We start from the raw sequence: 27,414 nt of genomic DNA on the forward strand, positions 1-27,414 counted from the left end.
GTTATGGAAAGGGATAAGGATAGTCCAGAATTTCAAGTGTCTGAATTGGGGGGAAGGCCAATTTCAAGATCATTAGACAGGGTCTAGCAAACATAGACTGGGAGCTACTACTTGCAGCTAAATCTACATTTAGATAGGAATCTTTTAAAAATGAAATAGTGAGAGTTCAGCACGTTCCTCTAGAAGCAAAGGGCATGGGCGGCAAGTCCAGGAACCCTGGATGTCAAAACATATCGAGGGTTCAATAAAGAAAAGGAAGCATATGCTGGGTATAAAGCACTAAAAATGGGGAGGCCCTTCAGTAATATAGAGAGTGTAGGGGGTGCTTAAAAGAGAAATTAGAAGAGTAAAGAAATATCATTGGCAGATAAGAGTAAGGAAAACATAAAGGCATTTTATAAGAATATTAAGAGCAAGAAATGACCAGGGAAAGAGTGGGGACATTAAAGACCAAAGGGGCAATCTTTGCATGGAGCCAGAGGACATGGGCGAGGTCTCAAATGAATATTTTTCATCTGTATTCACTGAGAAAGACATTGTAGCTGGTGATTTTATTTGGGACGGTGAAGTTCTAGAGCATGTTAAGATTACCTTTGACAAGGTACCGCATGGTAGGTTGTTGCATAAGATTAAATCTCACGGGATCCAGGGAGAGGTAGCTCAATGGATACAAAATTGGCTTGATGACAGAAGACAGAGGATGGTTGTAGAGGGTTGTTTTTCAAACTGGAGTTCTGTGACCAGCGGTGTGCCTCAGGGATCGGTGCTGGGTCCACTGTTATTTGTTATTTATATTAATGATTTGGATGAGAATATAGGAGGCATGGTTAGTAAGTTTGCAGATGACACCAAGATTGGTGGCATAGTGGACAGTGAAGTAGGTTATCTCGGATTGCAACGGGATCTTGATCAATTGGGCTAGTGGGCTGACGAATGGCAGATGGAGTTTAGTTTAGATAAATGCGAGGTGATGCATTTTGGTAGATTGAACCAGGGCAGGACTTACTCAGTTAATGTTAGGGCGTTGGGGAGAGTTACAGAACAAAGAGATCTAGGGGTACATGTTCATAGCTCCTTGAAAGTGGAGTCATAGGTGGACAGAGTGGTGAAGAAGGCATTCAGCATGTTTGGTTTCACTGGTCAGAACATTGATTATAGGAGTTGGGACGTCTTGTTGAAGTTGTAAAGACATTGGTACGGCCACACTTGGAATACTGTGTACAGTTCTGGTCACCCTATTATAGAAAGGATATTATTAAACTAGAAAGGGTGCAGAAGAGATTTACTAGGATGCTACCAGAACTTGATGGTTTGAGTTATAAGGAGAGGCGAGATAGTCTGGGACTTTTTTCTCTGGAGCATAGAAGGCTGAGTGGTGACCTTATAGAGATCTATAAAATAATGAGGGACATAGATCAGCTAGATAGCCAATATCTTTTCCCAAAGGTAGGGGGATCTAAAACTAGAGGGCATAGGTTTAAGGGGAGAGATACAAAAGGGTCCAGAGGGGCAATTCTTTCACACAGAAGGTGGTGAGTGTCTGGAACAAGCTGCCAGAGGTAGTAGTAGAAGCGGATACAATTTTGTCTTGTAAAAAGCGTTTAGACAGTTACATGGCTAAGATGGGTATAGAGGAAAATGGGCCAAATGTGGGCAATTGGGACTAGCTTCGGGGTTTAAAAAAAGGGGCGGCATAGACAAGTTGGGCCGAAGGGCCTGTTCCATGCTGTAAACCTCTATGACTCTAATAAGTAAGATGTATTAGATATTTTAGCAGGCATAAAGGTGCATGAAATGCATTAATCCACAGGGTTTGATGAGCTGTATCCCAGGCTGCTATGGGAGGCAAGGGAAGAGATTGCAGGGGCCCTGTAGGAGATATTTAAATCTACGCTGGCCACAGGAGAAGTGCCAGATGACTGGAGGATAGCTAATGAGCTACCATTATTCAAGGAAGGCAGCAGGGACAAGCCAATTAATTACAGGTCAGTTAATGTTGTGGTAGGAAAATAATTGGAAAAAATTCTGAGGGACAGGATTGATCAACACTTGGAAAGGCAGGGATTGATCAGGGATAGTCAGCATGGATTTGTTGGTGGGAGATCCTGTCTAACAAATTTAATTGAGTTTTTTAGAAAGATAACAACAAAATATTGATGAGGGTAGCAGAGCTGATGTGGTTTACATGGACATCAGCAAGGCCTTTGACAAGGTCCCACATCGATGGCTGATCCAAAAGGCTAAAGCCCATAGGATCCAAGGCAAGTTGGAAAATTGGATTCAAAATTGGCTTGTTAATAGGAGGCAAAGGCTGACGGTGGAGGGCTGCTTTTGTGATTGGACCAGTGGTGTACCACAGGGATAGATTCTGGGACACTTGCTGTTTGTTATATACATCACTGACTTGGATGTGGATGTGAATGCAGAACGTATAATTAGTAAGTCTGCAGATGACACAAAAATCGGTGTAGTTGATCGTGAGGAGGATAGTCTGAGGCTCCAGACTATTATTGATCAGCTGGTAAATTGGGCAGAAGGATCGTGCTGCAATGAGGTCGGGGATGAATGGCCCTGGTGGAATACAAACTGAGCGTCAGTAAGCAGGTTATTGCTAAGTGCTCCTTGATTGCACTATCAACAACTCCTTCCATCACTTTTCTGATGATTGAGAGTAGATCTATGGTGACAAAGCGGTAACTATTCTTCTAGATAGTAGTAGTCATGGGTTTGGAAGGTGTTCTCCTTTGGTGAGTTCCCACAATGCGTCTTTTAGGTGGCATACACCGCTGCTACTGCGTCTCAGTGGCGGAGGAAGGGAATGTTTGTGGGTGAGGTGCCAGTCAAGCAGGCTACATTGTCCTGGACGGTTTTGAGCTTTTTGAGTGTGGTTACATACAAACATACAAATTAGCAGCAGGAGGAGGCCACTTGGCCCTTCATCCCTGCTGCACGATTCAATAAGATTATGGCTGATATAATTTTAACGTGAACTTCAAGTTTCTGCCTTTCAGCCCCTTGCTTATGAGGAATGTGTCAACTTCTGCCTTAAAGACATTCTAATACTCTGTCTCAACCACTTTCTGAGGAACTGGTTTCAGAACTTTCTGCGAGAAAAAGTTATTCCTCATCTCTGTTATTCTGGACAGGAGGGGGATTAATTTAAACAGCTGACATTTTTTCACTCTCTACCTGTCAGTAAGCAGAAAGGTGTTTTTGATTTCTCCTTTTATAAATTTTTCCCAGCACTTAGGTTTGGAGTGTTCTGACCCTCTGCGAATAATTTGAACAGTAAATTTGAGATAAGAAAAAATAAAAGGGTTGGTTTATTTCACATACACACAAAACGCAGAAGAGGGTTTCATAACATAGAACATAGAACAGTACAGCACAGAACAGGCCCTTCAGCCCACGATGTTGTGCCGAGCTTTATCTGAAACCAAGATCAAGCTATCCCACTCCCTATCATCCTGGTGTGCTCCATGTGCCTATCCAATAACCGCTTAAATGTTCCTAAAGTGTCTGACTCCACTATCACTGCAGGCAGTCCATTCCACACCCCAACCACTCTCTGCGTAAAGAACCTACCTCTGATATCCTTCCTATATCTCCCACCATGAACCCTATAGTTATGCCCCCTTGTAATAGCTCCATCCACCCGAGGAAGTAGTCCTTGAACGTTCACTCTATCTATCCCCTTCATCATTTTATAAACCTCTATTAAGTCTCCCCTCAGCCTCCTCCGCTCCAGAGAGAACAGCCCTAGCTCCCTCAACCTTTCCTCATAAGACCTTCCCTCCAAACCAGGCAGCATCCTAGTGAATCTCCTCTGCACTCTTTCCAGCGCTTCCACATCCTTCTTATAGTGAGGTGACCAGAACTGCACACAATATTCCAAATGTGGTCTCACCAAGGTCCTGTACAGTTGCAGCATAACCCCACGGCTCTTAAACTCCAACCCCCTGTTAATAAAAGCTAACACACTATAGGCCTTCTTCACAGCTCTATCCACTTGAGTGGAAACCTTTAGAGATCTGTGGATATGGACCCAAGATCTCTCTGTTCCTCCACAGTCTTCAGAACCCTACCTTTGACCCTGTAATCCACATTTAAAATAGTCCTACCAAAATGAATCACCTCACATTTATCAGGGTTAAACTCCATTTGCCATTTTTCAGCCCAGCTTTGCATCTTATCTATGTCTCTTTGCAGCCTACAACAGCCCTCCACCTCATCCACTACTCCACCAATCTTGGTGTCATCAGCAAATTTACTGATCCACCCTTCAGCCCCCTCCTCTAAGTCATTAACAAAAATCACAAAGAGCAGAGGACCAAGCACTGATCCGTGTGGCACTCCGCTAGCAACCTGCCTCCAGTCCGAAAATTTTCCATCCACCCCACCCTCTGTCTTCGATCAGATAGCCAGTTACCTATCCAATCGGCCAACTTTCCCTCTATCCCACACCTCCTTACTTTCAACATAGGCCGACCATGGGGGACCTTATCAAACGCCTTACTAAAATCCATGTATATGACATCAACTGCCCTACCTTCATCAACACACTTAGTTACCTCCTCAAAAAATTCAATCAAATTTGTGAGGCACGGCTTGCCCTTCACGAATCCATGCTGACTATCCTGGATTAATCCGCATCTTTCTAAATGGTCATAAATCCCATCCCTAAGGACCTTTTCCATCAATTTACCAACCACCGAAGTAAGACTAACCAGTCTATAATTACCAGGGTCATTTCTATTCCCTTTCGTAAACAGAGGAACAACATTCGCCATTCTCCAGTCCTCTGGCACCATCCCCATGAACAGTGAGGACCCAAAGATCAAAGCCAAAGGCTCTACAATCTCATCCCTTGCCTCCCAAAGAATCCTAGGATATATTTCATCAGGCACAGGGGACTTATCGACCTTCAGTTTATTCAAAACTGCCAGTACATCCTTCCTCCGAACATCTATTTCCTCCAGCCTTTAGCCTGTAACACCTTCTCTTCCTCAAAAACATGGCCCCTCTCCTTGGTGAACACTGAAGAAAAGTATTCATTCATCACCTCGCCTATCTCTACTGACTCCATACACAAGTTCCCACTACTGTCCTTGACCGGCCCTAACCTCACCCTGGTCATTCTTTTATTCCTCACATAAGAGTAAAAAACCTTGGGGTTTTCCTTGATCCTACCTGCCAAGGACTTCTCATGTCCCCTTCTTGCTCTCCTAAGCCCCTTTTTCAGCTCATTCCTTGCTAACTTGTAACCCTCAATCGAGCCATCTGAACCTTGTTTCCTCATCCCTACATAAGCTTCCCCCTTCCTTTTCACAAGACATTCCACCTCTTTCGTGAACCATGGTTCCCTCACATTTGGGCTATTAACCCTCATTGAGTAATAGGAGTCACAAATAGCTGCCAGACAGCATATCTAGGGCCAGAATTGTTCATTAGCAATGCAGAGAAGCTCTGTGCAGCTCCAGGAAGGGGCATTAGTGCCTTTTAAAGATAACAAGACCCTGTGGGTTTGTCTGAAGATTAGAAATTCCACTTGTGTGAGTCATGCTAGTCAGGGAAAAGTTGCCCATTGTTAAAAATAACAAAGATAATTTTACTGAGTAGCCCAGTGGCATGGATATAGATATATATTTCCCTCCGACTTAACCAGGGCAACTGCATCTCAATGATTCTATCTTTCAGACATAACCATGATAATAGAATCAAACACTCCCCACACAGGGAGGGAGAGTAACCCCAACACCAGACCTTGCATAATCTCCTCGTGACCAGTTGCCCAACATCTTGCTTGTAGATGCTTAAAATGATTGGAAAAGACTTGCATTCTTGCGTAGCACTTGATCATGTCCTCATGATGTTCCAGAGTGCCAACGAATTACACTGAAATATTATTAACAGTTCTTAATAAGGTGAATATTGATGAGGAGAAAACAAAATCATGTGGGAGGTTTGGTGGGGGGGATGTGAGGAAAACCAGTTTGACCCAGAGGGTGGTGACGGTCTGGAATACACAGAGGTGGAGTGCCTCAAATCCTTTAAAAAGTACCTGGATGAGTACTTGGCACGTCATAACATTCAAGGCTATTGGCCAAGTGCTGCCAAGTGGGATTAGATGGGTAGGTCAGGGCCTTTCATGCATTGGTGTGGACTCGATGGGCCGAATGGCCTTTTCTGTACTGTAGTATTCTGTGATTCTGTCTGCTGCTTTAATTAATTCTCCACATGGAGGATCTGGCAAAGTGTGATATTGTCACAAGTCTAAGCTCAATTTCAAAGAACAAAGAACAAAGAACAGTACAGCACAGGAAACAGGCCCTTCGGCCCTCCAAGCCTGTGCCACTCCTTGGTCCAACTAGACCAATCGTTTGTATCCCTCCATTCCCAGACTGCTCATGTGACTATCCAGGTAAGTCTTAAACGATGTCAGCGTGCCTGCCTCCACCACCCTACTTGGCAGCGCATTCCAGGCCCCCACCACCCTCTGTGTAAAAAGCGTCCCTCTGATATCTGAGTTATACTTCGCCCCTCTCAGCTTGAGCCCGTGACCCCTCGTGATCGTCACCTCCGACCTGGGAAAAAGCTTCCCACTGTTCACCCTATCTATACCCTTCATAATCTTGTACACCTCTATTAGATCTCCCCTCATTCTCCGTCTTTCCAAGGAGAACAACCCCAGTCTACCCAATCTCTCCTCATAGCTAAGACCCTCCATACCAGGCAACATCCTGGTAAACCTTCTCTGCACTCTCTCTAACGCCTCCACGTCCTTCTGGTAGTGCGGCGACCAGAACTGGACGCAGTACTCCAAATGTGGCCTAACCAGCGTTCTATACAGCTGCATCATCAGACTCCAGCTTTTATACTCTATACCCCGTCCTATAAAGGCAAGCATACTATATGCCTTCTTCACCACCTTCTCCACCTGTGTTGCCACCTTCAAGGATTTGTGGACTTGCACACCTAGGTCCCTCTGTGTTTCTATACTCCTGATGACTCTGCCATTTATTGTATAACTCCTCCCTACATTATTTCTTCCAAAATGCATCACTTCGCATTTATCCGGATTAAACTCCATCTGCCACCTCTCCGCCCAATTTTCCAGCCTATCTATATCCTGCTGTATTGCCCGACAATGCTCTTCGCTATCCGCAAGTCCAGCCATCTTCGTGTCATCCGCAAACTTGCTGATTACACCAGTTACACCTTCTTCCAAATCATTTATATATATCACAAATAGCAGAGGTCCCAGTACAGAGCCCTGCGGAACACCACTGGTCACAGACCTCCAGCCGGAAAAAGACCCTTCGACCACTACCCTCTGTCTCCTATGGCCAAGCCAGTTCTCCACCCATCTAGCCATGCAGGTTATGGTCTGCAACTTTACCTGCCACCAGGGAATCGAGAATCCAAATGGCAGTACTTTGAAACTGAGTCATTGACTCTTAAAGAAAATTGGAGACGACAGGGAGCAATCTCAGCACTTGAAGGGCGGAGGTGGGTGTGAGATTACACTGCAGGCAGATTACTGTCAAGCTTCTACCTCATGGGCAACTTACCAAACAAAATACTCAGAGCTTACACTTGGATACCAGACCCATTCTGCACACAGTATTTCTGTCCTGCAATGATTTCACAAACTAGCAACCAAGGAAGGGATTACAGATTCCCTAGTTCAGCAAATTTGGGCTGAAGAGGCTTCCAGGAAGTCAGCAGATGAATGGTGAGAAACAGCCTTAAAATATGATGCAAGCAATGGTCCTCAATTAAATTTTTAGAGGAAATTGGGGGGGCTGAGTGGTGAACAGAAAGGTGGATAATGTTTAGAGTTGTGGAGGCTATAGATAGGATTGTGATCACAATTTGTGGGAGAAATGGTGGCAAATAGAGGAGGGGATATACTAGTTGGCATTAGGGCAGTTGATTCTGATGTTGGTTTGGGAGATTTATTGTAAACTCACCTTGTTGAGGTTTGTTGTGGTCACAGGGGCACCTGGTATTCCTGAATACAGCTGGCCCATTTGCAACTACCAACAGGGTAGCCTAATACTGCAGAGGTGCTTCAAGCAGGTGTTATTTGAATATGCAGAGTGGACACTGTTCACCTATCATTCTACCTACCTCAGTATGGCGAGTGTGTAATGCCATACATCTCATTTACGATCACGAGGGGTCACGGGCTCAAGCTGAGAGGGGCGAAGTATAACTCAGATATCAGAGGGACGTTTTTTACACAGAGGGTGGTGGGGGCCTGGAATGCGCTGCCAAGTAGGGTGGTGGAGGCAGGCACGCTGACATCGTTTAAGACTTACCTGGATAGTCACATGAGCAGCTCATTGTATCCCATGAGCCTTAACCTTCTTAACCAACCTGCCATGTGGGACTTTGTCAAATGCCTTACTGAAATCCATATAGACGACATCCACGGCCCTTCCTTCATCAACCAAATCCAATCAATCAAATCCAAGGAACCACAACAAAAGTCAGACTTGTGAAACTTGCATTCTTGTTCAAATGGACAAGATTCTGCATCCTCATCTATAAGACCATAAGAAATAGGAACAGAAGTACACCGTTCAGTCCCTTGAGCCTGCTTTGCCATTCAATAGGATCATGGCTGATCTGACATTCCTCACATCCACTTTCCTGCCCTTTCCCTGTAACCCTTGATTCCCTGCTTCATCAAAAATCTATCTCAGCCTTAAATATACACAAGGACTCTGCCCCCACAGCTCTCTGTGGAAAGATGTTCCAAAGACTCACAACCCACTGAAAGAAGAAATTCCTTCTTATTTCAGTGTTAAATTGGTGCTCCTTAATTCTGAGACTGTGCCCTGTGGCCCTAGACTCTCCCGTGAGGGGAAACATCCTCTCAGCATTTACCCTGTTAAACCCCTCAATAATCCAATGTTGAAATGTGATCACCTCTCATTCTTCTGAATTCTTAAAAGTAGAGACCCAACCCGTTTAACCTGTCCTCCTAAGACAATCCCTCCACACTGGGGATCATCCTAGCGAACCTTATATTTCCTTAAATAAGGGGACCAGAGCTGCTCACACTGCTCCAGATGTTGTCTCACCAGCACTTTGTACAGCTGCAGCAAGATTTCCCTACTCTTATGCTCCAACTCTCTTGAAATAAGGGCCGCTATTCCATTAGCCTTCCTGATTACCTGCTGCACTTGTGCACGAGCTTTCTGTGTTTCATGCACAAGTTCCCCCAAGTCCTTTTATGTTGCAGCTTTCTGCAGTTTTTCTCCATTAAAGAAATACTGCTCTTTTGTTCTCCCTTCCAAAATGAACGTCACATTTTCCCACATTATACCCCATTTGAGAACTGTTTGCCCACTTACATAACCTGCCAATATCTCTGTAAACTGCTACATAAACTCTCGTATGTCAATGGTAAAATTATTTTGATATCTCATTGAACTAACATGAATGGTGCTTCTGTGGGTCTGATTGGATGAAGTGAGGAGATTGGCTATCGATGTGTAGAAAATTATAGCAGACGGGTGGCCATTCAGCCCATCAGATGTCTGCTGGCTGAATGAAATTCATTTTTCAGTCCCCTCTGTCAAGGCTCCCTCATTATTTTATGTACTTCAATTAACTCTTCCCTCAGTCTCCTCTGTCTCAAAGATAAACACCCTAGCCTATCCAATCTTGAAGCTTAAAAAAATCGCAAGTGAAGGAAAAGCGGTAATATATAGCTGATGGGTTCAGTGAGGAGCTTTGCAAGCAAGAATAAAAGCCAATGGGGAGAAAGAAAACTGTGTTAGAAAGCATATCTGCTTTCTAGGAAGAGTCAGAGACTTGAAAAAGAGGATGAAAATGGGGCCAGATGGAACAGATGTAGGGAAAAGAGCTTCAGGCTTAATGGAGCGTATACTGATTCTATCAATGATGAACTGTTTAATCTGCTCTGGAGCTGTCAGTCAAAAAGCTTTTTAGGGCACACGGAGTTGGGGGTAGTGTGTTAAAGTGGATTGGGGACTGGCTATCCGACAGGAAGCAAAGAGTCGGAATAAATGGGTGTTTTTCCGGTTGGAGGAAGGTAACTAGTGGCGTGCCGCAGGGATCGGTACTCGGGCCGCAACTGTTTACCATTTATATAGATGATCTGGAGGAGGGGACGGAGTGTAGGGTAACGAAGTTTGCAGACGACACAAAGATAAGTGGAAAAGTGAATCGTGTGGAGGACGGAGAAGATCTGCAGAGAGATTTGGACAGGCTGATTGAGTGGGCGAGGATATGGCAAATGGAGTATAACGTTGATAAGTGCGGGGTTATACACTTTGGAGGAAATAATAACAAATGGGATTACGATCTCAATGGAAACAAATTAAAACATGCTACCGTGCAAAGGGACCTGGGGGTCCTTGTGCATGAGACGCAAAAGCCCAGTCTGCAGGTACAACAGGTGATCAAGAAGGCAAATGGGATGTTGGCCTATATTGCGAGGGGGATAGAATATAAAAGCAGGGATGTCTTGATGCACCTGTACAGGGCATTGGTGAGGCCGCAGCTGGAATACTGTGTGCAGTATTGGTCCCCTTATATGAGGAAGGATATATTGGCATTGGAGGGAGTGCAGAGAAGGTTCACCAGGTTGATACCGGAGATGAGGGGTTTGGATTATGAGGAGAGGCTGAGGAGATTGGGTTTGTACTCGTTGGAGTTTAGAAGGATGAGGGGGGATCTTATGGAGACTTATAAGATAATGCGGGGGCTGGATAGGGTGGAGGCGGAGAGATTCTTTCCACTTAGTATGGAAGTTAAAACTAGAGGACACAGCCTCAAAATAAAGGGGGGTCGGTTTAAGACAGAGTTGAGGAGGAACTTCTTCTCCCAGAGGGTGGTGAATCTCTGGAATTCTCTGCCCACTGAGGTGGTGGAGGCTACCTCGCTGAATATGTTTAAAGCGCGGATGGATGGATTCCTGATCGGTAAGGGAATTAAGGGTTATGGGGATCAGGCGGGTAAGTGGTACTGATCCACGTCAGATCAGCCATGATCTTATTGAATGGCGGGGCAGGCTCGAGGGGCTAGATGGCCTACTCCTGCTCCTATTTCTTATGTTCTTATGTTCTTAGTAGCTAGTAGAGTGAATGCAAGCAGGCTTTTTCCACTGAGGCTAGGGGAGAAAAAAACCAGAGAGCATGGGTTAAGGGTGAAAAGAGAAAAGTTTAAAGGGAATATTAGGGGGGGGCTTCTCCACGCAGAGAGTGGTGGGAGTGTGGAATGAGCTGCCGGATAAAGTGGTAAATGCACTTTTAACATTTAAGAAAAACTTGGACGGGTTCATGGATGAGAGGGGTGTGGAGGGATATGGTCCAAGTGCAGGTCAGTGGGACTAGGCAAAAAATGGTTCGGCACAGACAAGAAGGGTCAAAAGGCCTGTTTCTGAGCTGTAATTTTCTATGGTTCTATGGTAATGGACCATCAGTTCCTTGAGTAAACAAATCTGGCCTATCCCCTCTTTGATCTGCTCTGGACCTGTCAATCAAAGTAGTTTTAAAGGTTTCAGAGCAGCTGAGCTTGAAAGAAAGCAAGGCGATCTCCTTGGTGAAACTGATAGCTCCTGTCAATCAAAGCACTTCAATGAGGTCTGGTAACACCTTGGGCTTCAGAAATCAGCCAAGGGCAATCCCTACTGTAGAGTGGAATGCTGTTGTGATTTTGAAGGCCTCCAAGTGTTCAGGGGGCATGGTTTTTACTGAGACCAGGCCATGGTTTTACAGAACACAGACAATAATTAAGATTTTTATCAGAAAGATGCCTGAAATCACCGTTCTATGAGTGATTTTCACATTTTCCAGAGGAACGGGAAGTCCAGCCACAAGAGCCCCATTATGAGGGAGAGCCCTGAGTTCATCCCCTTCCCTCAAGCTCAAGCCCCCCTAACCCCCAAGTCCTTCAAGGGCTCCTCCTTTTTTGCAGCCTGGCAGTGAATGAGGAGCCCATGGGCACAGTTGGAGGCAGTACCTATCCCCTTGCCCCTCCCTTGGAGTCACGTCATCTGGTCCCCAATTGTCAGGATGAAGACTAATTGATGCCTGCATGATTTCTGCTGGATGTGGGAGAGCATGCCAGGAGGCAGTGAATCATTCTTCCAGCCCAATAATTGCATTAAAATTTATTTAAAGCGGTTGTAATCAGGTTTGAGCCCTCCCTGGATAAGAACCTGATCTGGCCCAGCACAGCGGACTGGGAGACTCACAACGGGCTTAACAACCATCTAGAAACTTGATTCAAGAGGCTATTGGGAATCCCAGTGGGGGCTAGTGACTCCAGAGAATTAACCCCTTCCCATGTGATTACTCATAGGGAGTTTGAGTACCGCTTTAACAAGTGACGTTACTATTCTTTACCCAAGTTGTTTGATGTGCACTCATCCAGGCAATTTTCCAGCCTGTCCAGTAGATGTCAGTGCTGTGCTGGCAATGACAATTTTTAAAAATTGTATAGTAAATATGAGGTTACATTTGAAACTATGGAGATGCATTTGGGTGACACAGTGGTTAGCACTGCTGTCTCACAGCGCCAGGGATCGGGGGCAGCACGGTGGCACAGTGGTTAGCACTGCTGCCTCACTGCGCCACGGACCCGGGTTCGATTCCTTGCTTGGGTGACTGTCTGTGTGGAGTCTGCATGTTCTCCCCGTGTCTGCATGGGTTTCCTCTGGGTGCTCTGGTTTCCTCCCACAGTCCAAAGATGTGCAGGTTAGCTGCATTGGCCATGCTAAATTGACCCTTAGTGTCCCAGGATGCGTAGGTTAGAGGGGTTAGCGGGGTAAATTGAGGGGATGGGGCCTAGATGGGATCATTGTCAATGCAGACTCGATGGGCCGAATGGCCTCTTTCTGTTTTGTAGGGATTCTAAACTGGAGTTTCTGCCGTTCATACGGTTTTTCCAGGAACACGGAGTCTTTTATGAAGTTTTGATGGATCAAAGAACAAAGAACAATACAGCACAGGAACAGGCCCTTCGGCCCCCCAAGCCCGCGCCGCTCCCTGGTCCAAACTAGACCATTCTTTTGTATCCCTCCATTCCCACTCCGTTCATGTGGCTATCTAGATAAGTCTTAAACGCCTGGGAAAAAGCTTCCCACCGTTCACCCTATCTATGCCTTTCATAATTTTATACACCTCTATTAGGTCACCCCTCATCCTCCATCTTTCCAGGGAGAACAACCCCCAGTTTACACAATCTCTCCTCATAACTAAGCCCTTCCATACCAGGCAACATCCTGGTAAACCTCCTCTGCACTCTCTCTAAAGCCTCCACGTCCTTCTGGTAGTGTGGCGACCAGAACTGGGCGCAGTATTCCAAATGCGGCCGAACCAGCGTTCTATACAACTGCAACATCAGACCCCAACTTTTATACTCTATGCCCCCATCCTATAAAGGCCATATGCCTTCTTCACTACCTTCTCCACCTGTGATGTCACCTTCAAAGATCTGTGGACTTGCACACCCAGGTCCCTCTGCGTATCTACACCCTTTATGGTTCTGCCATTTGTCGTATAGCTCCTCCCTACATTATTTCTACCAAAATGCATCACTTCGCATTTATCTGGATTGAACTCCATCTGCCATTTCTTTGCCCAAATTTCCAGCCTATCCTTCTGTAGCCTCTGACAATGTTCCTCACTATCTGCAAGTCCAGCCATTTTCGTGTCGTCCGCAAACTTACTGATCACCCCAGTTACACCTTCTTCCAGATCGTTTATATAAATCACAAACAGCAGAGGTCTCAATACAGAGCCCTGCGGAACACCACTAGTCACAGGCATCCAGCCGGAAAAAGACCCTTCCACTACCACCCTCTGTCTTCTGTGACCAAGCCAGTTCTCCACCCATCTCGCCACCTCCCTCTTTGTCCCATGAGATCCAACCTTTTTCACCAGCCTACCATGAGGGACTTTGTCAAACGCTTTACTAAAGTCCATATAGACGATAGACAGTCGTAGAATCCCCTCTGACATTCAAACACCCTCCCCCTAGTAATTATTTGTAAAAAGGTATTTATCAATGAATGAAGTGTTTTCTTCCAATGAATTGGGTTAGAACATTTTTATTCAGCTCTGACCCCGTTTTTGTCTCTCTTCCCTCCTACTTTAGTGTACAATAATTGAAAATAATTTAATCAGTTTTAGCATTGATTCAAGTGGATCTAATTTAACTTCAACTTGTTCGTACAACTTATGTTAAGGACAGCACAATGGCACAGTGGTTAGCACTGCTCCCTCACAGCGCCAGGGACCTAGGTTCAATTCTGGCTTCGGGTCACTGTCTGCGCAGAGTTTGCACATTCTCGCTGTGTCTGCGTGGGTTTCCTCCGGGTGCTCCGGATTCCCCCCACAGTCCAAAGATGTGTGGATTAAGTTGAATGGCCATGATAAATTGCCTCTAAATGTCAGGAGTAACAGCAGGATAAATATATGGGGTTACTGGGTTGGATTGTTGTCAGTGCAGGCTCGATGGGCCAAATGGCCTCCTTCTGCACTGTAGGAATTCTAAGTAGAAAAGACAATATAAGACTGTGTCACAAACCTTCTTGGTCTGTGCATACCTCAATACTAACAAAGTGAAGTTTTTCTGCATTACTTTTTTCGGAAATCACTGGAACTTTTGATTAGTCCTTCCTTTTTAATTAATCACTCAGTAACTTTCTTTTCAAATTTAATATTGCTTCAAGCAGGCCATCTCCTTACTCGTTCTCTGCTACATCCTCTTCACTTCCATCTGGAAAAGTATTGTTCAGAGGGTGCTTTTTATTTGTTCCTTTCACAGGTAATTGTAAGACCCAATGGTTTGACCGCGATGATCCATCTGGGAACGGGGATTATGAAGATCTGGTGAATCTTCGGAAAGAATATCCGGATCAGATCTGCAGCAACCCGACTGCCTGTGAGGTGGAGACAACATCCGGAATTGCTGCATCAGAGACCGGAGAGAACATTGCCCAGTAAAAAACACACAATTGCTGCTCTTATGTTATTCCACGCAAAGTGAATGATTTTACAATTTCACCCTCTCCCATTTTCTGTGTGAAACAGGTGCAACATTTCCACTGGGTTTGCCTGTGTGAACGCGGATCAAGATGATGCGAGCTGTGAAGATTACAAAATCCGCTTTACCTGCCCCCAATCTTTCTGTGAGTTTTGGAGTTTGGACAACTGCATTTCATTTGGAGACAGAGGGAGCGATTTTATCAGAAAAATTCTAAGTGCCGAGCTAGCATGGAAAAGAGAGAGTTTCAGATCCGTTTTTCGGGAGAGTCCGAATTGCACCTCTCATGCACTCAGAGTAGGGAAAAATGGACCAGACCCTTTCTAGCCGCGAGAGGGAGTGGGCAGGGCTTAACTCCTAGGATGGCTGCTGCAGCAGCACAGAGGGCCACTGTGCACATGCAAAACTATGTGGCTGCACAATGGCAATGGCAACCAGCAGAAAGCTGACAGGTCTGAGAGAGAGATCTGTCAACTGCCTGCTGCGGCAGCCGGGCCTCAATAAAGCACCCCACACCCCCAGATATCTCGGGGGCCTATGGCTGATCGGAGCGCTCCCTGCTCAGAAATATTGACCCCGCCCCCACACACCCAGACTGATCCCCCCCTCCCCCTCCCACCGCCCCCGCCTTCTGACCGACCATGTGCTGAGTGGCAGCTGGCTCTCGCCACCCACTCGGCCTGACCCCATAGGCGCTGCTCTAGCATAGCCCCCCCCCCCCCTTTCAGGCCCTGCCCGGACCTGCCCATGCCCCTTTGGAACCATCTGGCCCTACCCTCTCTGTCACCACCCCTTGGCACTGTCCAGTGGGTAGACCCAGGCTGGCACTGCCAGGCTGGCAATGCCCAAGGGATACTCATCCTTGTCCTTGATCTCACAGGGTTCCTAAATGGCCTCTGGTCCTTTCGACGAGGCCGTCATGACTGGTCCCCGTTCTTGGAACTTCACCTGGCAAGGCCACAAAGCCTGGAAGATTGTGTGCTGAGCTCGCTAATTTCATTTAAATTAGGTGTACCATACATTTAAATAATTTATTCAGAATCTTGCCAGAAATGGGCGGGAGGCTGAATGCGCCAGATATGCAGTGACGGTAGATCGTGAGAAGCGAGAAATTAGGCGCAAACCTGATTTGGTGGATCTCTCACAATGTTACCGACTCACCCCTGCCATTAATGGAAATGGGAAAATCGCCATCGGTGAGTGAACCTCGGGCAGATTCTCAGTGTTGGATTCCCCAATGAGGCATTTCCACAAAATGATGGCAGTGCCATGAGAGCGCCTTTAGAGTGTGGGAGCGAGACCGCCACCCACCCCCCCACCTCCCTCAGCGTCTGTTCACACTCCTCACTATAGAGCAATGGGAGTTGAAATCACCTACTATATTTACCCTATTGCTATTTTTACACACCTCGGCAAATTATGCACATTTGTGGATGGAATGTTGTCACAGGGACCCAGGTTCAATTCCAGCCTCGGGTGTCTGTGTGGAGTTTGCACATTCTCCTTGTGTCTACGTGGGTTTCCTCCGGGTGCTCCGTTTTCCACACACTCTCCACAAATGTGCAGGTTAGTTTGATTGGCCATGCTAAATTGACCCTTTAATTCAGGGGGACTGGCAGGGTAAATATGTGGGTTTACAGGGATAGGGCTTGGGTGGAATAGTTGGCAGTGCAGGTTCGATGAACCGAATGGCTTGTAGTGATTCTTTGATTCTATATTTGCTCCTTAATTTCCCGCTGACTATCTGGGGGCCCATAAAAACCATTGCATTTTCCAAAAACAATTTGAATTTATATAGTGCTTTTAAAGAAGAAGATTCTCTTTCCAGCAGAGAAAATTAAGGGAGATCATAAGGAACCTATTTCCACTGATAATCGGACTTGGTTTTAAGGTAAACAGCAGAAGAACCAGTGGGGAAAATGAGGAGATTTTCTTTACACAAAACAAGATAAAGATCGGAAACGCCTTGCCGTGAAGGGTGCTGAGAAAAGGTTTAATAGTAACCTTCCAAAGCGAATTTGATATATAATTGAAATGGAAAATTGTGTTGGGCTGTAGGGTCACAGCAAGGGACAAATTAAAAAGCCTTTTCAAATAGCTGGCATGCATGTGACAGAACTGAAGAGCTTCTGCACTTAACGACTGAATAATTAATCTCTCAGCAATCACAAAGTAAGCCATGCCATTATTCTGCATCAACTCAGCCATGATATACCTTTTCAAATTTAGAAGTGTTTTTCACAGTGTGCTTTTTGTTTGTTCCTTTTAATCAGGCAGTTGTTTAACCCAGTGGTTTGACCGTGATGACCCATCAGGAACAGGGGACTTTGAAGTTCTCCTAAGTCTCCGAAAAGACTATCCTGATCTGATCTGCAGTGATCCAACTGACTGTGAAGTGGAGACAATATCAGGAATTCCAGTCTCAAGTTCAGGAGACAATATTCAACAGTAATCATTTCTGTTAATTTATCTGAAACTAACAACATAGAGAGAGACAGGCCCTATGATCAGATTTTCTGGAGCTAGGGAGGCAGTTAAAAATTAGGACCTCAAAGGTCCCTGAATTATTCCATGCAACACCATTAGAAGGAACATAGGGATGATATATGTGTGGTTTAAGATGTGTTCGCAGGAGGGAGGGCTTCAGATTCCGGAGACTTGGGAGTTCTAGGGCAGGACAAGATGCAACTGTTCAGAAGGGAATGGGTTGCATGGGATTGGTATCCTCAAAGGGAGGTCATTGGGCAGGTTTAACCAGCATTAAGAAGTCAAAAGAGGAATAAAGTGGGAAAGGAGTTTTGGATAATACGAGGGAATGAAGTAGTCCCATATTAAACAGGAACAGACCAAGTAATACTACAAGGAACACAAAGACAAAGTTAGAATTTGTAAACACAGGAAGTGTGGTGAATACGATTGGTTAGCTACAATCAGCCAGATGGGAATACAAAGTTGTGGCAATAATTGAAAAATGGTTTATAAATGGCAAGGACTGACTGCTTAATATTCAAGGAGTACAGACTGTTCAGAAAATGTAGGCCTGAAAAAAATGGACACTAACTTATTGTAGTGTTGGGAAGAGGAGCAGGCAAGGGCAGAATCCATTAGGTTAGGGCTGGGAAGCAAAAAGGGCATGATCACGCTACTGTGGGTATTCTGTAGGTCCTCAGATAGTGAGAACAAGAAATGGGGGAGAAATCTGCAGGGACATCACAGCGATTGAATTACCAAATATTAATGGGGATAATGTTAGAGGAGAAGGAAGGTCATTGTAATAATAAGCCCCATTTGGGAGCGAGGTTTCAGGGAAAGTCATGTGCTTGATCAACCAACTGGGCCAAAGTGTGCGAACCCTGGGGCCAATCTGAGACGGAAGTCAAAGTTGTCAGTAGCACAGTTTTTGTACACTGTACATAAGAACATCAGAACAAGGAACAGGAGTAAGCAATTCAACCTCTTGATCCAGCTCCTCCATTCAATATGATCATGGCTGATCTTGTCTTGGCCTCAACTCCACTTTCTGCCCATTCTCCATAACCCTTCAACCCATCACTAATTAAAAATCTGTCTATCTCCTCCTTAAATTTACTCAATGTCCCAGCATCCACCGTACTCTGGGATAGTGAATTCCACAGATTCACAGCACTTTGACAGAAATTTCTCCTCGTCTCTCTTTTAAATCTGTGGCCACTTATTCTAAAGCTACGATCTCTCGTTCTAGATTGCCCCACAAGAAGAAACATCTTCTCTACATCTACCTTGTCAATTCCCTTTAGCATCTTGTATACTTCGATCTCCCTTCATTCTTTTAAATTCGAGAGAGTATCGGCCTAAGCTCCTCAATCTCTCTTCGTAAGACACACCCCTTATCTCGAGAATCAATCCCATGCCTCGAACGCAATTATATCCTTCCTCAAGTAACAGGACCAAACTGTGCACAATACTTCAGGTGTGGTTTCACCTTGTATAGTTGCAGCAAAAATTCCCTACTTTTATACTCTTTTTCCTTGAGCAAAATATGCCAAAATTCCATTTGTCTTCCTTATTACCTGCTGTGCCTGCAGAATAATTTTCTGTGATTCATGCATGAGGACACCCAGATCCCTCTGCACCGAAACACTCGAAAGTTCCTCCCCATTTAGAAAAGGGACTTAGAAAAGTCCCTTTTCACACTTATCCATCTTAAACTCCATCTGCCAGATTTTGGTCCACTCATCTAACCTATCCATATGTAAATTGCTTATTTCTTTATCGCAACTGACTATCCCACCTATTTTAGTGTCATCTGTAAATTTGGTTGTAGTACCTTCTATCCCTGTATCCAAGTAATTCATATAGATTGTAAACAGTTGGGGCCCAGGACCAGCCCCTGTGGCACCCCACTAGTTACATCTTGCCAACCAGAAAAAGGCCCATTTATCTGCCCCCTGTTGGAAAGCCAGTCTTCTATCCAAGATAATAAATTACCCCTAACCCAAGGTGACTTTACCTTTCCCCAGATATTTTCCCCTTATCTGACAAACCAAAAGACACTTTAGATACCAATATACAATGTAAACTCATGTTAGTTGCAACACTTAGTTTAACTCATTTAACTGTAACTATTTTTTAACTCTAACTTTAAACTTTTAACTGAAACTAACTGGCTGGGCTTGGTCTCCAGTATGAATCTTCCTCGTGGTTTTTTTGTCTCCCTCTTCAGCTGTTTTCAGGGCACACGTTGCTAATGGTTGGGCGGCACGGTAGCACAGTGGAGGGCGGCACGGTAGCACAGTGGTTAGCACTGCTGCTTCACAGCTCCAGAGACCTGGGTTCGATTCCCAGCTTGGGTCACTGTCTGTGTGGAGTTTGCACATTCTCCTCGTGTTTGCGTGGGTTTCCTCCGGGTGCTCCGGTTTCCTCCCATAGTCCAAAGATGTACGGGTTAGGTTGATTGGCCATGCTAAAAAAAATGCCCCTTAGTGTCCTGAGATGTGTAGGTTAGAGGGATTAGTGGGTAAAATATGTAGGGATATGGGGGTAGGGCCTGGGTGGGATTGTGGTCGGTGCAGACTCGATGGGCCGAATGGCCTCTTTCTGTACTGTAGGGATTCTATGATTTCTATGATACTACCAGAAGCTGATCACAATGTTCAATTATAGCCAATTAGCTATTGGAGGTACTTGTAAACATATATGTGTACCACACTTTCACCATCTCTCATGGAATGGACTCACTGAGAGGGCTGTACAAACATTCAAGAAAGCGGGTTTTGGGTAGCTCCTCACTTTCGGGGAGTTAGTGGCCTGGCCCCGCTGGAATGAAGGGAGGGGGCAAGGGGGGCCCCCCAGACAGTCCAGTGGCGGTGCGGGGTGGTGGGTGCCCCCTGGGCATTGACAACTTGGCAGTGCCAGGGGGTAGGGCGATCGGCTGGCGGGGGGGGGCGGGGCGGGCCGCTGCCACCCTGCAGATTGGATTGATGGGAGAAGGGACCGATCATCCCCTGGGGGGGGGGTGGGAGGGGCGGGGGTGTGACCAATCATCCCCTGGGCCGGGGGTGGGGGGGGGGGGAGGGTGAGGAGAGGGGGTGTGACATATCATCCTCTGGTCGGGGGGGTTCCGCTGCCAGTCTGCAGCCGATCCCTCCTGGCACCATCACTGGTACACTACCATCCACAGATTACTCTTCCGTGCAGGTGCGAGAGAGCGGGAGAGATGGCTGTGGCTGGTAGTGGATGGTGCAAGGAGGAATCGGCCGCACTCGGGCAGCAGAACCCTGTCTGAGTGCGGCTGAACCCCCCGACCAGAGGATGAGACGTCACACCCCCTCTCCTCCCCCCCCCACCACCCCCCCCCTCCCCTCCCGCCCCAGGGGATGATACGTCACACCCCCTCTCCTCACCCCCCCCCCCTCCCGCCCCAGGGGATGATACGTCACACCCCCTCTCCTCTCCCCACCCCCCCCCCCTCCCGCCCCAGGGGATGATACGTCACACCCCCTCTCCTCCCCCCACCCCCCCCCCTCCCGCCCCAGGGGATGATCGGTCACACCCCCTCTCGTCCCCCCCCCCCCCCCGCCCCAGGGGATGATCGGTCACACCCCCTCTCGTCCCCCCCCCCCCCCCCGCCCCAGGGGATGATCGGTCACACCCCCTCTCGTCCCCCCCGCCCCCCCCCCCCCAGGGGATGAACGGTCACACCCCTCCCTCCCCCGACCAGAGGATGACCGTCAGAGAGCCGCTCTCTCCGCTTTCTGCTTTTTCTTTCGCGCCTGGGTGTGCTGTCAGATTTTTTTCGAACTGCGTATGTGCAGTTCAGAGCTCCGATCGGTCCGCCAGCACTAAGCCCCGCCCACAGCGCAGATCGGGCCGGAGCCGGCAAAACGCGTATGGGCGCGCTGGAAAGAGGATTCCAGGCGCGGATCTATTTGTCGCCCGGATTCGGCACTTAGACTCAAAATGGTAAAATTCCCCCCGTACAATGAAAGATTATGGCAATTTCCACTCTCACTTCCCTCAGTATCCAGAGTAGCATCTCATCTGGTCTCAGTGCCTTATTAACTTTAAGTACAGATAACCTATCCAATGCCTCTTTTTTCCCTCTTTGTCCCTCTTATTTGTTTCTTCATCTTTTTTGTCGAGTCCTGTAAGAGGAGAAACTCAATGTCCTCGACCCACACCTATCATTAAATAAATGTGTTGTCCAGTTTTAGCAAAGCAGATATTGGTCAGTAACGATAGGCAGTGGTGTGCAGCCATTACAGTCTGCAGCTGTGTCAGACACACAGAATGTAAAGGCCACAGTGACTTTGACGGCCACTGGCAGGGCACAGCAACCAGTGCTGCGAGCAGCGAGATCGTCAGCAACAAGGGGAAAGATGCCTGGAGAGAGAGTCAGTCTCCTGAGGTTGTCATGTCCGGGTAGCTGTGTCTTCAGCATCGAGGATTTAACATCAGTTTCTGGTAGATTTGGGCTCCGCCACCCTCCCCCCAGTACCCCTACTTGCCACCTCCGTTCCTGACTTCTGGAGGCCCCCATAAAGTTTGGTCTGATGAAAGTAATAAGAATAGTTACAGGAACTTTCTTTACTCACCATTCCGTTCTCCATTAAACAGGTGCAGCATTTCAACTGGATTCACTTGTATCAATGCAGAGCAGAGAAATGGGAGCTGTGAGGATTACAGAGTTCGATTTACCTGCCCTGAATCCTTCTGTAAGTAACGGATATTTGTCAGTTTTGTTCTGTGTACTATCTTGTGCTTTGCAAACACTGTATCTACATTGCAAAACAGCAGCTTCATTATATAGGGTGGCACAGTGGTTAGCACTGCAGTCTCACAGTGCCAGGAACCCGGGTTCGATTCCCAGCTTGAATCACTGTCTGTGCGACGTCTGCACATCTCCCCGTGTCTGCGTGAGTTTCCCCCCACAGTCCAAATGACATGCTGGTTAAGTGTATTAGCCATGCTAAATTCTCCCTCAGTGTACCCAAACAGGTGCCGGAATGTGGCGACTAGGGGATTTTCACAGCAACTTCATTGCAGTGTTAATCTAAGCCTACCTGTGACGCTAATAAATAAACTTAACTTATATGTTTACGTAAGAAATAAGCAGCAGAAATTTGTGTTTGGAAATGTCCTGAACAGCGTACTGTGAAAGCTGTATGAAACGGATAGGTGAAGGCACCAACAGCCTGTCAGCTTTGACAAAGGGTCATCTGGACTCGAAACTTCAGCTCTTTTCTCTCCTTACAGATGCTGCCAGACCTGCTGAGATTTTCCAACATTTTCTCTTTTGGTTTAAGATTCCAGCATCCACGGTAATTTGCTTTTAACAACCTGTTACACTTTGCTCCACCAAGTTCCTGCATGCTTGAGGATCCAGGGAGTCTTCCAGCTCCATGGTGCCTGCTCTTATTGACCTCCATGAGTACACAAGCCAGTGACACATTAATGGCAGTAAACAGCATGCGATCGAGTCTCCATTACTTCCATTTCAATTCCTCTCGAGATAATGTTTCGCTGTTTTGAGCAAGTGTGCTTGCTTGATAGAATCAGCTGGTAAAGGTGGGAATGAAAGAGACAACCCGTGTTGTGGTACATTTGCTCGTTACAGTTATCTTTACGGATCCATTTGCAAGTTCTTTCTTTGAGGATGTTTAAGTTAAGAACAAAGAAAATTACAGCACAGGAACAGGCCCTTCAGCCCTCCAAGCCTGCACCGACCATGCTGTCCGATTTAACTAAAACCCCCTACCCTTCCGGGACCATATCCCTCTATTCCCATCCTATTCATGTACTTGTCAAGATGCCCCTTAAAAGTCACTACCGTATCCGCTTCCACTACCTCCCCCGGCAACGAGTTCCAGGCACCCACTACTCTCTGTGTAAAAAATCTGCCTCGTACATCTCCTTTAAACCTTGCCCCTCGCACCTTAAACCTATGCCCCCTAGTAATTGACTCTTCCAGCCTGGGAAAAAGCTTCTGACTATCCACTCTGTCCATGCCTCTCATAATCTTGTAGACTTCTATCAGGTCGTCCCTCAACCTCCGTCGCTCCAGTGAGAACAAACCAAGTTTCTCCAACCTCTCCTCATAGCTATTGCCCTTCATACCAGGCAATATCCTGGTAAATCTTTTCTGTGCCCTCTCCAAAGCCTCCACATCCTTCTGGTAGTGTGGCGACCAGAATTGAACACTATATTCCAAGTGCGGCCTAACTAAGGTTCTATAAAGCTGCAACATGACTTGCCAATTTTTAAACTCAATACCCCGGCCAATGAAGGCAAGCATGCTGTGTGCCTTCTTGACTACCTTCTCCACCAGTATTGCCACCTTCAGTGACCTGTGTACCTGTACACCCAGATCCCTTTGCCTATCAATATTCCTAAGGGTTCTGCCATTTACTGTATATTTCCTATCTGTATTAGACCTTTAGTTTCATTCTGGATACTAATGTACTTTTGCTCCAATAAAATTGGAAAGACAGCACCTTTTTTTCCCACAGGATCAATTTGATATGTTTGAAGGACGAAGCTGAAGAATTGAAGAAAGTTTATAGCACATTTTTTTGACCTCAGGATGTCCAAATATTTAATAACAAATGAAGTGACCTCTGAAGTGTAGTCACCAGTATAATGTGGCGATTAAGGGCAGACTTCTCCCATTTTGATAGTAAGTGCGGTGGCAGGTGCCTCCTGTGAGGCCTGTCCTACTGACCAGAATGGTGGGATCGCACACCAGACTCTGCACTTGGAACCTCATTAATTATGCACAGCCAAGTTCCACTCTGAACCTCCTGGCGGACATCAGCTGATTTGGCCACCCACTCTCTGTGAACAGGTTTGAAGGTCCCGGCACCAAGTTTAAATACCAGTCCCTCACACTTTCATCACTCTCTCCAGCCGCGCTGTCTTCACCAGACTGTGCAGGATGGCACCAATCCAGAGGGAAAAGGCCAGCAGCCTCAAGAAGAAATCGGTTCCTCGATTTAATCACTCCTCCCACGGAGCTTATCACCTACGATCATCTGCCTATTTTGGACCTCTTCTCTGCACCTGGAGTCTTTGTGCATCCCCTTCCAGTAAACGACGTGCTATCCCTTTGACCCCCTTATTTGTGAGCTTTTCATACAGTCTCATCAGGGTCCAGCTTCCCTTCCCTCTGTCTTCCATTGTTCATCTTCTCCGTCCACCCCCTTGCCCCTCTGGCTGCCACCATGAGCCCTCACCCTCCCTCTTCCCCCTCCACCTGCACAGCCCTCCTTCCATTTTGCCCACTCGTATTCCTCAGGTCACCAGCCCCCAGTCAAACTGGACTTTGGTTATGGAGGCTGCATGAGTCCTGCAGCACTGTGCTGTCCAGAGAGATACTGGTGTGTGACACTAGGGAAAGGAGGCCCTTGTACTCCCCAAGCCCAATCATTGTACTGATTTGATAAACGCAAAATACTGCCGAGCCGATGCTGGAATCTGAAACAAAAACAGAAAGTGCTGGAAAATCTCAGCAGGTCTGATAGCATCTGTGGTGGAAAGAGAGTAGAGCCAACGTTTTGAGTCTGAATGTATTACTCTGACTCGGTGACACTGGAGGGCCCACGGATCAACAGCATGGTGATAGAAACATAACAGAAAATAGGAGCAGGAGTAGGCCATTCGGTCCTTCCAGCCTGCGCCACCATTCATTATGATCATCTAACTCAATAACTTGATCCCACCTCCCCCCCATATCCTTTGATTCCCCTTCGCCCCAAGAGCTATATGTAACTCCTTCTTGAGAACATACAATGTTTTGGCCTCAACTACTTACTGTGGTAGCAAATTCTACAAGCTGACCACTCTCTGGGTGAATAAATTTCTCCTCATCTCAGTCCTAAAAGATTTACCCCATATGCTTACATTACACCCCCACCATCGGGAACATCCTTCCTGCATCTTTCCTGTTGAGTTTTTTTAGAATTTTATAAGTTTCTCTGAGATTTCCCCCTCATTCTTCTAAACTTCAGCAAAAATAATCCAAACTGACTTGATCTCTCCTCATAAGTCAGTCCTGCCAGGAATCAGTCTGGTAAACCTTCTCTGCACTCCCTCTATAGCAAGAACATCCTTTCTTAGATAAGGAACTCTACACAGTATTCCAGGTGTGGCCTCACCAAGGCCCTGTATAATTGCAGCAAGACATCTCTGCTCCTGTACTTGAATCCTTTCACTATGAAAGCCAAAATACCATTTGCCTTCTTTGCTGCCTGCTGCACCTGCGCGCTTACCTTCAGCGGCTGGTGTACGAGGACACCCAGGTCTCGTTGCATACTCCCCTCTTAGTTTATAGCTATTCAGATAGTAAGCTGTCTTCCTGTTTTTGTTACCAAACCCCACATTTATCCACATTATACTGCATCAGCTATGCATTTGCCCACTGTATTAATGCTGTACTTCTGCTGTTCTCCAACATTTTCCAATTGACTGCCTAGACAAGTGGAAGATCAGCAGAAACCTAATTTTCCACTGAAGCTATTGTTTTTGATATCAAAACACCTGAGAGAATTCCTGCCATGTTTATTTGGAGTGCTTTGGTCCGTGAGATTTAACTGTTCTTAAGCACTTAAGCTTTGTAGCAGTATAGGGGATGAGGGTCCTGGTAATAAAATCTGTGATGTGGAGATGCCGGCGTTGGACTGGGGTAAACACAGTAAGAAGTTTAACAACACCAGGTTAAAGTCCAACAGGTTTATTTGGTAGCAAAAGCCACACCCAGGTTGGCCCCGGCAGGCTTGGGGTGGCCAGCGATGTGGGGGTCGTGGGGCTGGCCAGTGATCAGGAGGCCGGCAGTGCGGGGCTACTGCACAATAAAATCTGTCCCATTGGGGACGATTCTCCCAGCCCGCTGCACTGCTTTTGTAGCACAGTGGGGCTGGGGACTCGAGCGGAGGCTGTTTCGCGGGCTTCCTGCTGGATGCCACAGCCTCCGCGAACGCTGGATTTCCGGCGCAGGCAGCTCCGTGCCAGACATTGTGCCAGGGATGTCTTGCTGCAGTTATACAGGGCCTTGGTGAGACCACAACTGGAATATTGTGTACAGTTTTAGTCTCCTTATCTGAGGAAGGATGTTCTTGCTATAGAGGGAGTGCAGAGAAGGTTTACCAGACTGATTCCTGGCAGGACTGATTTATGAGGAGAGATCAAGTCAGTTTGGATTATTTTCGCTGGAGTTTAGAAGTTTAGTGGGGCAGGGCTTAATGGGGGTGGGGTTTCCCACTGCCACTCTGCATTTGGGCTGAGTGAGAGGGAGGGAGGCCAGCAATCAGGTGGGCGGGATAAAATAGAGACGCGGGGTCCAGGTTGGCCCGGGCAGGCTTGGGGTGGCCAGCGATGTGGGGGTCGCGGGGCTGGCCAGTGATCAGGAGGCCGGCAGTGCGGGGCTACTGCACATGTGGGATTGGCACTGACAGATTGACACATGCACAATGGCCTGCTCAGCACTATGCTGCCGGCCTCTCCAGCGGGAATAGATCCCACCCCCTGATTTCCATTGTGATTCACGCTAGGGCACTCTGCAGTGCACAGAGTGTGAGGAGATTCATTTTGAAAATCCTGCTTTAAAAAAAAACAGCGGGATTTACCCCAGTTTTTACATGAATTCGACACTTAGAACTTTTTGGGGAAATTACCCCCATTGTCTTCTGCTCAATATTTGATTTAAGGCTACAGATCAAAAAACATATGAATTTGGAGGAGGAGTTGACCCCTCAAGCCTGAAAAACAGATGGAAAAAGCAGTAAATGGGGAAATAGGAATACTAGTCTGAACTTTTTCCTCCTTCTAGAACATAGAACATTACAGCGCAGAACAGGCCCTTCGGCCCACGATGTTGCACCGACCAGTTAAAAAAAAAAAAACTGTGACCCT

At 46.6% G+C, this 27,414-nt stretch overlaps 1 protein-coding gene across 8 annotated transcripts in view; it reads left to right on the forward strand.

Annotated features, from left to right (window-relative positions):
- LOC144510017 (uncharacterized) overlaps positions 1 to 27,414 on the forward strand; it is a 275,355-nt gene that overhangs the window by 220,012 nt on the left and 27,929 nt on the right. For all 8 annotated transcript variants that reach the window (XM_078239203.1, XM_078239202.1, XM_078239206.1 and 5 more), the window contains 2 exons: positions 17,304 to 17,478; positions 22,126 to 22,223. In XM_078239203.1, coding sequence (XP_078095329.1) covers positions 17,304 to 17,478; positions 22,126 to 22,223 — 273 coding nt within the window. The remainder of the gene's footprint in view (positions 1 to 17,303; positions 17,479 to 22,125; positions 22,224 to 27,414) is intronic.

Source organism: Mustelus asterias, chromosome 22 (genome assembly GCF_964213995.1).
Source record: "Mustelus asterias chromosome 22, sMusAst1.hap1.1, whole genome shotgun sequence".
In the NCBI taxonomy this organism is placed as follows: domain Eukaryota; kingdom Metazoa; phylum Chordata; class Chondrichthyes; order Carcharhiniformes; family Triakidae; genus Mustelus; species Mustelus asterias.